The sequence below is a fragment of the Microcebus murinus genome, chromosome 5 (assembly GCF_040939455.1).
Source record: "Microcebus murinus isolate Inina chromosome 5, M.murinus_Inina_mat1.0, whole genome shotgun sequence".
Taxonomy (NCBI): domain Eukaryota; kingdom Metazoa; phylum Chordata; class Mammalia; order Primates; family Cheirogaleidae; genus Microcebus; species Microcebus murinus.
The window spans coordinates 89,732,669-89,748,141 of record NC_134108.1 but is presented as its reverse complement, the minus strand read 5'-3'; the positions used below and the strand labels follow the sequence as shown (position 1 = coordinate 89,748,141).

The 15,473-nt window shown below is 37.9% G+C and overlaps 1 protein-coding gene across 24 annotated transcripts in view; it reads right to left on the bottom strand.

Moving 5' to 3' along the window:
* Nucleotides 1-15,473, bottom strand: part of DST (dystonin) — a 462,173-nt gene that overhangs the window by 212,430 nt on the left and 234,270 nt on the right. For 23 of the 24 annotated variants that reach the window (XM_020287134.2, XM_076003259.1, XM_076003267.1 and 20 more), the window contains one exon: nt 14,082-14,174. In XM_020287134.2, the coding sequence (XP_020142723.2) occupies nt 14,082-14,174 (93 nt within the window). Of the gene's footprint in view, nt 1-7,685; nt 9,608-14,081; nt 14,175-15,473 lie in introns of those variants that run through there. The other variant, XM_076003269.1, reaches the window with a different exon arrangement.

The following is a 15,473-nucleotide window of genomic DNA, read 5'->3' as shown; positions in this document are numbered from 1 at the left end:
CAGCAGGGAGCACAAGTCCAGAGACCACTCAGAACCCAATGTCAAGTAGGGAAGCTGAGCTTCCTCTGAATCAATTCTATTAAAAAATTGTATAAACTTGACATGGTATATAGCCTCAAAGTGTCTTTTCAATGAACAAAAACAGGCCAACATATCCCATCTTACAGCACACTCTAATTTCATTCACAGTTTATTGCTAAATGACCCGCTTACTGCTAAATGAATTGCCAACAGCCTCACCCGTGTTAGTCAGCTGAACCTGTAAATGTGAAAGTCCTGTGAGCAAAGTCAAGGCCGCCAGACAACTGGGCAACAAGAATACCCTATTTTTACAGATGTTGTCATGGTCATGACATGCACTGAGTATACAAGAACAGCCAACTCCAAAGTTGACTCAGATACTCCCTAAAAGCTAATTCATGTTTTTTTTTTAATGTACATATTTAATTATTCTATACAAGCATATAATGCAACTTTTATTTTAAGACATTTTAGATAATTATATAATTTGTTAAAAAGTATTATCAAATCTACAATCTAAATAATTGATGTAAAACAGTAGAAAAAGGCAACATCTCTGTAGTTAAGAGAACTGAGATTTTTTTTAGCTTAGAGAAAGTTATAAATATAGTAAAGATTAAGAAATCATGGAAATTCAAACTGAAAGAAAGCAGAGCCATTTGGCGGATGCCCTCATTTCAGAAGTGAACAAGCTGAAACTCAAAAGAGGTGATGTCACTTGCTCAGGGACTCATAGCACACTAGTAGGAGACCTAGGGTATGAACCCAGGAATCCTAAATCCTGGTTCAGATTTTACAAGAAGGTGAAATTTATCCTTTACATTTAGAAAAGAAATCTATCGTTACAACTCAGACTAATCTTTCCTCTGTGTCTGCAGCCACCGTGGGTGCCACTAACCCGGCTTCCTGTCAGTGAACTACTGCTGGGAAAATGGCTGTGCAGATGCAGGTCATGAAAGGGAATCCCCTAGCTTTGCCCCACCCCTAAACTCAAGAGCCTTTTCACTGCAGCTTCTCAGCCTCCATATTGGCAGAAAGGTGGAGACAAAGAACACTACACATTTTCGGAGAAGACACATTCCTGGATCTCTCACACGAACTGGATTGCCACTGTTCATAAAAAATTTTCCTCACTAGAACAGTCACACCTCTTTGACTGACAGCCTTTTCCCTCACAGAACAGCAGATTTGCCTCCGGCATTATTTCCTCTTCTTCTCTCACATCAGGGTTACTCTCAATAATGCCTTTGAAATGTATTCCTACTTGTAAGGTAGTAGGAGTGAGCTTCAAACTGGTTAAATGACCAAAGTGAGCCTCAAAAACTGGTTCCTCCAAGGGGTATTTCCATTCCAACAGGTTGACAAAGTTTTATGCTAACTGTGGAATTTGAGGAATATAGTCAACACATTGTCTGATACATAATAGGTATTCAGTATATATTTGCTGAAGAAATGAGCGAGAAGACAAATGGAGGTGGGATTACAGGCAGAGGGAAGGTAGCAGGCTACTCAGGTTATGCAGAATGCTCTACACCCACAGGAGAGAAAGAAGTGTCCTGTTAAAAATGGTAAAAACTTATAGAGCTATTCTATTCAGAGGGTGGTTATAAGACAAAATTTCCTCTTTTCTCCAGGAGCAGAAAACAGTAGAATAGAACGTATAAATCACTTCAGTCTCCTAAGGCTTCTTCACATATATGACCTCATTTAACCCTCAAAACAAGAAACCAACCCACTTTTACAGATGTGGATAATAAAACCTGGGTTAAATTGAAGTCTTCTGACTCAACATCTCATAAGTTCTCTCTCCTCTACTCCTCCAATCTAAGTAACTCCCTACAGCACTGCAGACGGAGCTGTACCTGTCGATGAGCCACCTCATTCGACAGAAGCAGAAACTGACTTGCGGGACACACAATGAATGTAGAAATGATAGCTCGTCAATTGTTCTTCCACACAGAACACAAAATCCCTATCGATTTAGAGGGCTAGATACAAAAAAAAAAACAGTATCGAGCAAAAATTCATTTCCTTCATATGTTTTTATTAACATAAAAAATAAAGATTATATTCTATTGAGAGAGTTTAGGTATTAATTACAATGAAAGCTACAAGTTGGAAAAGGTGGAGCTCAAGATTCTCCTCCGGCTGGGCGAGGTGGCTCACGCCTGTAGTCCTAGCACTCTGGGAGGCCGAGGCGGGCAGATCATTTGAGCTCAGGAGTTCGATACCAGCCTGAACAAGAGCAAGACCCCATCTCTACTAAAAAGTAGAAAGAATTAGCCAGGCATGGTGGCACATGCCTGTAGTCCCAGCTACTTGGGAGGCTGAGGCAGGAGGATTGCCTGAGCCCAGGAGTTTGAGGTTGCTGTGAGCTAGGGTGGCACCATGGCACTCTAGCCTGGGCAACAGAGTGAGGCTCCGTCTCAAAAAAAAAAAAAAAAGATTCTCCTCCTACCTCCTTAGTCTCAAGTTATTTCAAGAGTAAAAGTTTAATATTAGGAAGAAGATCAGTACAGAGCTGTGGCAGGCAGTGACTTGCATTCGATTCCTGATCCCACCAGTCCTGTGACTTCTCTCTTGTCAAATGAGGATAATGATAGTACCTCCTCCATGTTTAGAAACTAACGCGACATGAACACAGGGCTCAGAACTGTGCCTGCCCCTCAGTAAATGCAGGTATCTGTGTAAGAGGGTGAATATCATACTGCTTAAACTCTTTTATTCATACCACTTGACACTCGTCAGGCAAAAGCAAATTCCATATTGAATTTGTCAACACAAGCAAATATTTTCCAAGCTAAGATGTTTGCTTCCAAAAACAATTTCTTCAAAAATGTCTCAACTATTTTGGCAGAAACAAATGTAATCAACACATTTTAGCATCTGCTTCCAAGTTTTAAAAAAAAATGTGTGAAAATGCTCCACAAAATATTTTTAACTGCAAAGATGGCACAAACATTTTGAAACTGCTAACTGGTTAAAAACTGCCTACATAAAAGGAAGAGTTAAATGGAGGACAAAAACCATTAAAAAGTTAATCAAGTTCAAATGTTAATGCTCTGAATAGGTGACTATCTAGAGAAAATTCTCACCTATTTCTTATTCAAACAGGGAGAAAAACTAACATAAAAATAACTAACCTTTTTCACAGAGCAAAGATCTTAAACTTTTGAAGTCCTTCATTTAATTCAAAAAACGGAGGTATTATAATGCCAATATAGGGATCCAAGTTCTATGCAATTATTTTAAAACTAAATTTTCACCAACTGGTTATAAAATATAAATGACTAGAAATAGTCAAAAAAGTCAATAAATGCATTTTCCTTTTAAGAAAAGAGATAAAATGGTTCAGAACAGAATGAGTTAAATAGTCAACTACGGAAAAAAGTGTACTTTGTGTTCAAGATCTGTGGAGCAAAGCTATATGAAGGGAAAAACACATTTATTTTTTATCATAGCCCTTGAATTCTAAGTGAATTCTGTAGTCTAAACTTCATAAAAGACTTGAATAGAGAAAAAATAATGAATAAATATATTTCAGGCAAGTTGATTAATGTATTCCTCTCATATTCTAAGATGGTCCTTAAAACTTTTACAACTTTTTTTATTCTAAAAGTCAATGTAATAAAAATATTCAACTCTTCATTATTCAGAGACTGACAATATAATCTCTACAATATCCACGATTCTATTTCTCCTCTTTCTCTCCTTGGCTTCTTTCCTTTAGGTCATTGCATTATTCATTAGCAATTCACCAAAGGATGGAAAGGAACATAAAAGCAGTTCAATTTTCTTAAGTTAATACAGCCACATGATTTGGTGAAAAGTTAAAATTAATCATGATCATCATCCCAGAAGCCTAATTTTCAGAAGACTAAGTTTACAGCCATGGTCCCTGTCATTTGTTATGAACAAATAATGAGATATAATACATACATAAAAGGGCTATGTTTTACTTATCTCAGAGTGACCTAGTTTTGGTTCAACACATAATGCATAATAAATGTTTGACACATGAGTAAAGGAAGACAGGGAAAAAAGGAGAAGTGAAAACACTAAACAAACAAAAAGGCATGCTTATGTACATGGATTCACAGAAATTTAAAACTGGAAGACATGTACATAAGAAAAATAGGGTAAATCACATCAGTTAAGAATTCAGCTTGGTAGACAATTTTGGATCAAATCCAATCTCTACCACTTACTGGTTAAGTGAGTTGAGCAAGTTACTTAAGCCTCCTAAGCCCCAGTTTCCTCATCTATAAAGATGGAGCTTACAAATACAACCATTTCATAAGCTTGCTCTGAACATCAAATAATATAATCAGGAAGTGCCTAACATACAGTAGGATCAACAAACTGCATAATTCGTAGTAACAGAATCTTGATCAAGTCCAATATGCACCTTTTACGGAAAATGAAACTAAGACCCAGAGAAATGAAGATGACTACCCAAGTCACACAGCTCTCTGGTGGCAGAGCCTGGTGAGAAGAACTCGGACCTCCTGCCTTCTAGGCCCATAATCTATACTGCTTATCAGAAAACCTATGCTGAGAAGAAAATGAAACATCGAATGCTAAATGAGGGTGATACTGATGTTTGAAATTTAGTGTTTTTAAAAATGCACAAGCATGTGCCTAAAACACATGGAACATTCTCTCATGCCCCACCAGAAAATATTCTGATTAAGTCTGGGGTAAAGTGTTTTCAATAAGCATTCTAGATGATCCTCCTGCAGGGACCCTGGGCCACACTTTAAGAAACACTGCTGTAGAAGAAAACTTGTAAAAAGGTCCCTATCCACAGTCTTGACCATTAGAATCACCTACAGAGCCCCACCCTGATCTATTACATTAGAATCACTGGGGGTGACATCTAGACATTGATCTTTTTGGAAATCTCCTCAGACAACCCTTACATGTGGTCAGGTTAGAGAACTCACTGGTCCACAGGTGGAGAAAACAACCATCTTTGCTAAGATCAACTTGACAAGAATGGGAAGTACTGTGATTTGTGAAACTAAAGAAAGAAGAATGCTTTGTGGGAAGAGCTCAAGGGCTAAGGTAGGAAACTTTGTCACAAGGTGCAAGGTGAGTCTTAAAACAGGGGATCCCTGGAAAAGGTACAGACACTGAGCTCATTACTGCCTGTCCCCTAACATGATCTCCCCTTTGGCATCTCTGTTTATAATACTCATCCTTCATGAATGACCGTATAAATATAAACCCCTGCTCTGACCTCTCAGCAATTTCTTTTAGAACTTCCCTGACAACTAAATCAAGTAGGATGTTGTGCCATAGTTTACCTCAGCTAATCCCATTTGCTATGTTGCCTTATGGACTTATTTAACCTCTTTGCGTTTCCATTTCTTCATTCTATATAAGAAGAACTGTCTAGTTTGCCTATTGCATAGAGTTTTGGGGATGATCAAAAGACACAATGTCCCTGAAAGCATTTTTCCAATTCCAAAGCAATATATAAATCAAAGATATTCCCCTTTTTGAGCCTATTTATTCTAATAAAGATGTAACATGCTTATGAGATTTATATTCAGCAGAAGGGGCTGGCTAAGCTGCCTCCACAGAGTCCACCCGAGCCTGAAGGGCCACTCTAAGGCAGCATTAACACTGCAAGGATTTAAAAGAGGCGGTAGACTAGTCAACTGTACTGAGAATGACATTTGTCACAGGACCAGGGGAGCTCAAGTCAGGTTAAGATAAGCTCAAAGAACTGTACACTATTCTACTTGGAAGTTAACTCAAAAGACGAGTCCAACTCTCCAAATGATCAAGAGTAGACCAATAGTAAGAACAGATCAAATAGGGAAGATATGAAAAAGAACTTGAAAGAACAGAGAAAAGGAATGTTGGCCAATATGTCATTCTTGGGATGAAATACTAATAAACAGGCCAGGAGCTCTCATTTGCATCTAATTCACCAATGAAAAATTTAGAATACAATGTAAGATAAACAGCTCTGGGGACAATTCTAACCAAAGATAATTAAGCAGAGTCACACACTCCCATGGTAACAGGAAGAATGTCCTAAAAGGAATAGCTAAACTTTTGGTCCTGGCTCTTTGTATGCCACAGAACAAATAGTCTTTATCTGAACTATAAGGATGTGAGATGTCAAACTCCTAAGATAAAAGAAGGACTGTCCCATTCAGCTTTGCCCTAGAAGGTGTCAGGCCTTATCATAACACCTCCACATCATAATTATTTAACAAATCTGGCCAAAAATCATGAGATATACAAATTACAAAGAAGGGTAAAATCCTTGGCATGAGGATAATACAAATTTTAAAAAGTTTATGAATCACTTAGGAAACAGATTTTAAGCATTTCCATTAATGAAAAATGTACAGCTTACTTAAAGCCAAATTATGCAAAAAAACAGCTGGAAAATATGTATGAAAATAAGGCAAGTGCTGATATTCATAAACATGTAGCAGCATGGTAGTTTTCCTTTGCACTGGCCTTTAAGCCAGACCTACATGGGTAATGACATAGACTGGATGCTTTCTTTTTAAAATGTTAACCACTGTAAAATATAAACAGAACTGATGACTTAACATTGGCAAGGTGTGGTGGTGTATGTAAACAGGAAGCCTTCAGGAGAACTCAGCTGCCAAGTTCAATGATCATGATGCACACCAACCTTAGGAAAACCTCATTCTACCACTGTGCAAACAATCTCTCCCTAATCATACAAGGACCTTGCCAAGAATGTTCGACATCACCAATACCATTTATGTCTAGATTCTTTTGTTAAAAGATAAAGTTAGGAATAGCTTAAAGAAAAAAAACCATCTACACCCAACTAGTAACATGCAGAAGTTATTTGGGTAATGTACTTCTCAGGCAAACAAATAAATACATATCCAATTACACTTCAAAGACAAGTAAAAACCCCAGATAAGTAACTTGGTCTAAAGCTAAACATCCATGTTAGGAATAAAGATCTCAACTTCCTGCCGTCTGTGTCATATTCAAATTCCTATGACACGCTACTCTAATGATTTCTGATTTTAGACTGAGGCCTTGGGAATAACTCACATAACAGAATAGATTTGGGCGATTTCATCTGTGCCCCGACCCACAACACAAACACATACACAAAATTGAGGGCAATTATGTGAATGCTTCTCATACATTAAAAACTGACAAAGAATTAGAATTAGAATCTGGCTTTTCAAACTTACAGAGCAGCAAGTTAGTACTGACTGATATTTTACTGTGTCCTCTCTATGTTTTTTATTAAGCTATTATCTTGTCATGACTATTTTCTAACATTTACCTACAGTACAGCTAAGTTTCTATAGGCTCTTCCATAAGAAAAGTCAAGAAACATGCACTAGAGAAATTCAAGAGATATACACTCTCTTAAATTAGTGCTTTTCTGAGTCTTCCACCAATAACAAAAATGTGCAGGATTTTTTAAATCAAAGCGTGATTAAAGAATATGGATAGCACAATAAATAAAATCATCATAATCAAACCTAAGGCTACAAATAAAATGCAAAAAAAAAACTCTACAGCTTTCACGTAAACTAATAGGAAAATAACTTTTATAAAAGACAAATTACAAAACTTCAGTTCTGTGTGAGCACCTGGAATAATTAATTACACCTTAAACTCAGACTGCCCGTTTCACTTACCTCGTTTCCATTTGTGTCCTTGGAAACAGGGGACACACTAGCACCGAGAGAATGGCATCTCCTCTTTTTAAACTGAAACTGGTGAACTGCATGAGGGCAAAATCTCTCAGTGCTTTGCCTTTCTTGAACACTGCTATAACTTTCTGATGACTCTTCAGCAAGCTCACTTTTTTCAAGTGCTCTCTCTGTACCATGGTGAATACAACTTAAGCTGGCTGCCTTTCGAGAAGGAAAAACATCAGTTTTTTCCTGGAATGTTATTTTTCCTGTGTTGACATCGTCTAAATGCTTCTTCCTCCTTGTGCAATATGGAGTGCTGTCTTTTTCTGAAATCCTTGCATCCAGTTCACTAACTTTTACTTCTTTTTCACCGTCTTCAGCAGGAGAAATGTTCACACGGTAAGACCAACTGCTCGCAGCACTCGGCAGAAGTTTGTGTTTAACACTGTCAGCTACAACTTCTGTCTTCTCTTGCTGAATACCATCTTGCAGTGAGAGGTTTGGGGTAACAGATTCCTCCTGTACCAGTCCCCTGGATAAAAGAGCTGGCTGTTCTTTTGAAAGCTGACTGCCTCTCTTCTTCGTGCCTTCCTTTTCATTGTTTGGCTCTACTGACTCTGTGTCACCTCCAATTGTTTTGATCGGTTTTCTTCTGAAATATTTTCTTCGGGGAGAGTATTCTTCGGGGCTCAGAGGAGTTTTGGCAGGATCTAAATACTGTTCTTCTTTCTCAGCTCTTACACATCCACAGACATTCCCCATCTGATTTGCAGGAGGTCACAGCTTGACAAATTCACTCATTTCAAAATCCAGGGCTTACTTAGATCTTTCTCCATTAAGTTTGAAAACTCCACTCTGACCTCTAATTCCTCACAGACTCTGTGACCATCCTCTTCGGTCTGAAGCCATTTTGCTTATGAGAAAGGCACACGCCAGAAATGCTGTGGCATCTTGCCCAGCCGGGTCCCTGTGTCTCATTAGGCACTGTGGCTTATTTCTGGCCACCAATCCTCTTAGACAAACATTACTGTTCACTGTCAAATTACAACACTGATGAGCTTTCAAAGCAAACCCTGAGCTGTACTGTATGAGAAGATGATGACCCTCACTTTAACTTTCAGTTCTCTGAAATGCAGACACACTACCGAAGTTTACACTTAACCTTTGAAACTAGGAGGTTCAACAAATCAGAGCAAACAGAAAGCAAATACCAGTCAGGTGAGACTTAGGAAAGTGCCTTTCAAATTTAGATTCAAGGTGACTTTCAAACTTACTTTCAGAGAGTCTCTACCCTCTACCATATAATTTTTTTTCTTAAGAAACACCAACTAATTTGGGTACTTGCACACAAACAAACAAAAAGCTCAAAAATCTCTGTAAATTACATTAAGACTCTTAAAAGATAACAGTATGATTCAGTAACTAGCCAATGGAGAGATAATAAACATTTGATCCTCAAAATAATCTAATAAAATTGCTTCTAAAATTAACCTTTTAAAATAGTTGGTAATATTTTTTTAATTACATGAATTTCCAAGTCATTGCCATTATCCCATTATTAGGACTTTCACATGAGCAAATAAATTGTGTGTTGAAACACTCAGCCAAAGGAAATACCCAGGCATTCTTATACATGAATTAAGGCAGTTAAACTTTACACATAACTTTTATAATTGTACCCTAGTTAAATATTATGCAGTTTTACTAGGGCCTTATGGAAAAATAATAAGTCAGCATGAAACCTGATTAAGGTGCGCATATTTCTAACACTGAGTCATAGATCCGATAAAAAGGAAATTAGTATGGCATTAAATGGACTTACACGTAAGCAGAAATCATTTGACTACTAAAAAAAATTAATAATTGCCTTTCTCCAGGTAGTCTTTATACCGATCAAAAGATGACACTCATCATATTTTGCTAAGTAAGAATATTCAATTAGGCCAGGCGCGGTGGCTCACGCCTGTAATCCTAGCACTCTGGGAGGCCAAGGCGGGCGGGCGGATCGCTTGAGGTCAGGAGTTTGAAACCAGCCTGAGCAAGAGCGAGACCCCCATCTCTACTAAAAAAAAAATAGAAAGAAATTAATTGGCCAACTGAAAATACATAGAAAATATAATAGACTATATACAGAATATATATATATGTGTGTGTGTGTGTGTGTGTGTATATATATATATATAAAATTAGCCGGGCATGGTGGCGCATGTCTGTAGTCCCAACTACTCGGGAGGCTGAGGCAGGAGGATCACCTGAGCCCTAGAGTTTGAGGTTGCTGTGAGCTAGGCTGACACCACGGCACTCTAGCTGGGGCAACAGAGTAAGACTCTGTCTCAAAAAAAAAGAATATTCAACTAAATAGTCAAGTTAGCAAGGATGTTGCAGATGCTTGTCAGCAACAGACCCTTCATTGTAAGGTTTACCTTAATTATTCAAAAAGAAAATTAAATATTCTCCAATGGCAAAAACTGAATATCCTAGAAAACAAGATGGTAAAAATAAGGTCTTCGATTTGTTTTTTCTAAATTGACAAATAATAATTGCACATATTCATGTGATACACAGTAATATTTTGATATATGTGATATACAGTGATCAGATCAGGATAATTAGCACATCCATCATCTCACATATTTATCATTTCTTTGTAATGGGAAATTTGATTTTCAATGTCTTCAAAGGCAACGGAACAGTATTCAAGAGAATTTCAATGTGTCATAGCTGATATTTGTGCTGACACAATGGAGGGGCAACCAGTGATTTGCATTCCACCCTCTTCCCTCTAGCCCTGCCACGCTAAGCAGTTATCCATTTGCAGCACATATATACTGCTCCCTCTCCCAGAAATGGCTCGACTTCAGTCTCTGCCTGGCAGCTGGAGCTCATCTTGCAAAGCCTATCTCTAGTATCTGTAAAAATCTCCCTTATTCTCTAATGCCTTCCCAATCCTACACAAGGCTCCCTCCCCATACATTTCTATTTTTATTTATACCACCAATATTCATCATCCTGGATTACAGTTAATTTCCTGTAAATTCCTCCAATAAACAGAAAACATATTTATTACCTTAGTATCTCTGGATCTAGCATATGGTGGAACTAATGATACAGGATTACTATCATGGTAATGCCTGCTTTCAGAAAGCCTAACTGAAAACAGATTGAATTTATGTTGCTTACAACAAATATTTTTAAATCAAATAAATTGATCTTCTGAACTGCCTTCATTATTTACGTAAAGTATAGGGGGAAAAGCTCAGACACTCTGTGAGAATGATTACCACTGTTATAAATACCCTTATATCTTGGAGTAACCAGAAAATAGTTCTAATATTAAATTATCATAGTACCAAGAAAAGTTATTGCATTTAAATAAGAAGGAACATTTCCATTTTACCAAAACATAGATATGTTCCATTTTAAAGAGATCTCGATCTAATTTTAACTTTGGTGATAATTTAGCAGTCATAGCATCTTGTAATTCAAGTCTGAAAACACAATATAACATTATGCCACAGATCATATTAGAAGAAAAACTTCTTTTGGTACTTCTATAACTAGTTTGTTCTCCTCTCTCCTCCAAAGACAGCTGACCCTAAAGGGTTCTCTTACTACATAATTCTTTTTTGAATAAACTTTTGCCTTAATTTCTGTGAGCTACTAGACTCCAGCCTGGGTGACAGAGGAAGAACCTATCTCTTAAAAAAAAAAAAAAAAAAATTCCCGAAATATATTTCTAAATACATTGCTTCTAATTCCTGACTCTTTATACTTGCACAGTTCAGTCTGTTATTTTCTAGCTCGTGCAATTCAGTCTATTTTTTAATCTCTGCTCCCAGTAGCCTGGATCTCCAAGGTCTTCCTTCTAGACAGAATATTAACTTGCACCCTGTCTTAAATTTCTCAAGATCTCTAGTGGCATTTCATGCTGCTCATCATTCCTTTCTACTTGAAATTCTCTTCCCTTGGTTTGATCAACGCATTCTCCCGCTATGTCATCCATCTCTCCAAAAGTTCCCCTTCTAACTTCTCAACAAAATCTCCTCCTGTACCCATCATCACAGGCCTTACCCAAATTTCTATCCTTAGCTCTTGGCTCTTCTCCATTTGTGCTCTGCTGGATCCTCTGAAGATCCCTTCTTTCTGATAGAATCAGTGACCACCTGTATAGTGTTGACTCTCAACTCTATTATCTATACCTCTGACTATCTCCAGCTGCTCAGCAGACAGATGTGCATGATACCCCACTATCACATCAAACCCATCCTGAAGGCCATGAGTTTCCCCCTTACCATCACCCCCATGTCTCCAGGGGGTCTACTGTTCTGTGATCTCCCAGGCTAAAAAGTTTGGTTATCTATAACTAATACATCTTCACCTTCTATGCCTTATCTCTAAGTCCCTCTCTTCCTTCCTTCAAAATGTCAACGCTTGGATTCAATTTTTTCATCCCCAACTGAGTCCTGGCCTTTATCATTCCACTCTGAGATCACCACCTCAGCTTCTTAGCTTATCTCTCTGACTCTGGACTCTGCCCATTTCTACCTATTTTACTAGATTGATAGATTCTGTTTCCTAAAACACAATTTTTTAAGCTCAGAGTGGTAAAGTGACTTAACCAATGCCATCACAGCAATAAGTGAAAGAGCCAAGAATAAAACTTAGTTCTGCCTCACTCCAAAGCCTAGGTGCTTTCCACTGCCCCACAGTGGTCCTTAGTCTGATATTCGAAATTTAGACCCAGACTGCCCCACCAGCCCCATGCTGAAGAAGTGATTGGCTCCCTGCTCTGATAGGCCTCTGACTTTCCCATCGGAAGTTCCTGCAGTTCCAACCCTACTAAAAGCTCTGGGAACCGATCCACTTAGGGGCAATTAAAGGATCCTTGAAAAAGGCACTGAGGAACTCCACAAGCTATGTTTTTTGGCCAGTTCTACTTAAACTTTAGCCAATTCTGATAACAAGGACTGGCTGTGTGCTCCATGCACAAATCCTTGCCTTGGTTTAGTGCTCAGTATCCTTGATCCCCTAAGGATGGACTTCTCCAGTAATGGGGACCCTCAGTCCTTTTGGGGTCTTAACTTCCAGTTACTGGCTCTCTCTGATATCAACAGCCCAGCTGAGTGGACATTCACTTATATTACTTGCCCTGTGATCTGGCTAGCTAACACCTTTCCTCTGCTTACCTGGGTCTCCTCTACTTTCCTACTACTGAAACTGTTTAGCTGCCTCTTCAGGCCCTAGAACCTACCTAGACTCTACTATCAGGCATCCTCAAACTACGGCCCACGGGCCACATGCGGGCTGCCTAGCACATTTATCTGGCCCTCCAGGTACTTTTGCCACCGCTGCCTGTCCTGCTTAGCAGCCAACTTGTCCCAGGCCCACAGTGCACACTCTCCAACGGTCTGAGGGACAGTGAACTGGCCCCCTGTTTAAAAAGTTTGTGGACCCCTGCTCTACTTCCTATATAGCTCCCTGTACTATCAGATCTATCCTGGTCCCAAATGAGCCCCAGGTACATTATTTTCCACTGTTCCCCTACAAAACTTATATTTCAGCCAAATTTAAAACAAAGTCTTACTCCTCACAAGATATGGTTCAAAACCCCAGCTCCTTTCTGAGGCTGGCAAGCTTTCTCCTGCTTCAAGGGCCGGGTGCACAACAATCAGTCAGTAGGAGGTACTGCATGCCTATTGAGGTCAGGATCTGTGCTGCACAGTGAGTTTCTTAAGCAGACCAGCAGTTAATAAACTAAAGCAAGTTCCAAAGTTAGGAGTCACCTTAAATCAAATGCAGATGATTTTTTTTAAATGTATGATTTCACAAAAACTAAATCAAAATCAGTCCTCCATCGACACAGGTCTATTAGATAATAATTTATAGACAATAAATTTGTATTCTCCTCCAATCTAGAGAAAGCACAGCTCTACACAAAACATGGATACTTTTCCTCTAATTCAGATCTCTTTATGATAATTATACTGCCATCTAGTGTCTATTGAAGGAGAAAACAGTTGACACGGTTGAGAGACTATCAAAAACCATTCTAAATAAAGATTGAGTCATAAAAATCTTTGCATATCTATAACAGGTAATACTGTCCAATGAGCAAAAGAAATGTGTCTGCATTCAATAAAATGAAATCTCTGTCTTCCAACTCTGAGATTACAAACACTGTCCTTAAAACTCATTTAAATTTGGCAAGAACAGGAAAGGGGGGATTCATAAGCAGCATGTTACTTGAAAGAACAATTCAAATATATTATTTAAGAAAAGAAGTCTGAAATTTTTTCCCCATAGGACACAAATGCATAACTTACCCTTCATATGAACCACCTGAAAACTAGCAATGAGAGGCCAAAACAAGTGATAATTAAGAAATACTGGGCTTACCTGAAAGTGCAAAATTATTGTCCATATTAATCCCAACGTCAATTTGGGATTTCCATCTGTTATGTCATCATTTCTAATGTTCACTAATTTTACCTGTTTTATATGGGAAGAAGAGATAAAACAAACTGTTTATCAAATCAGCATACAAGTTATCTTAACCCACATAAAAGCAATTCTAAATTAAACAAAGAAAAAACGGAATGATTTAAATATCAGTAATCCCCCAAATACTGTTTCACCCTTATCTTCAGTCACTTAAAATTATGAATTACAGGATAGCCACAAAGGAAAAACAGGTATTACTGTAGTTTTGTCTTCCAGAGTAAGTACTAAAAGCATTCACTTGTCAAAACAAAAACAACTCAAATGAGAAGTCCTAAATACTTAACATCTTATTACAAAATTAGAAATAATTTTGTCTTTTAAAAATAAGCTTTAGTGGCCGGGCGCTGTGGCTCACGCCTGTAATCCTAGCTCTTGGGAGGCCGAGGCGGGCGGATTGCTCAAGGTCAGGAGTTCAAAACCAGCCTGAGCAAGAGCGAGACCCCGTCTCTACTATAAATACAAAGAAATTAATTGGCCAACTGATATATATATAAAAAATTAGCCGGGCATGGTGGCGCATGCCTGTAGTCCCAGCTACCCGGGAGGCTGAGGCAGAAGGATCACTCGAGCCCAGGAGTTTGAGGTTGCTGTGAGCTAGGCTGACGCCACGGCACTCACTCTAGCCTGGACAACAAAGCGAGACTCTGTCTCAAAAAAAAAAAAAAAAATAATAATAAGCTTTAGTTTACTCCTACATGAAGTAGGAAACTGTCTGAACCATAAAATAATTTTAAAGATTTTTTCACACATCCATCACAAAGTTTTTTTAACAAAAACTAGCATTATTTTTCTATCAATTTACCATAAATAAATAAATAAATAAGTCACTGGGCATTTGAAAAGCTGTTCAAACATTTTTTTAAAATACAATATTCAGACTTAAAGTTTATCAACTGTCAAACTGTGCATTCAGCTAAATAAATATAATGATGGTCTCTACCATTTATGTCCTAGACTAAAGAGTTTAATATTATGAATTTACTGAGAATATATACCATATCTAATTTTATTTCCTGGACAAAACATTGACAAAAACCATTTCAGACAAGAAGGCATAATTAACCATTAATCCTTCTGGAAACTTCCACTAGAAAGAAGAAAAATGAGGCAAATACCAATGACATTTAAAATATTTAATCACTGAGAATTTACTAGTATTTAATAACCAAAAGCATTTTAATATTTATAATAAAGTAAATGAAGGGATAATAAAAGCTACTGTTTCCTTCTCCCCTTTCCTTTTTTTCCTTTTTTTATACTCTATTAAAAAGCAAAACTGTTACCACC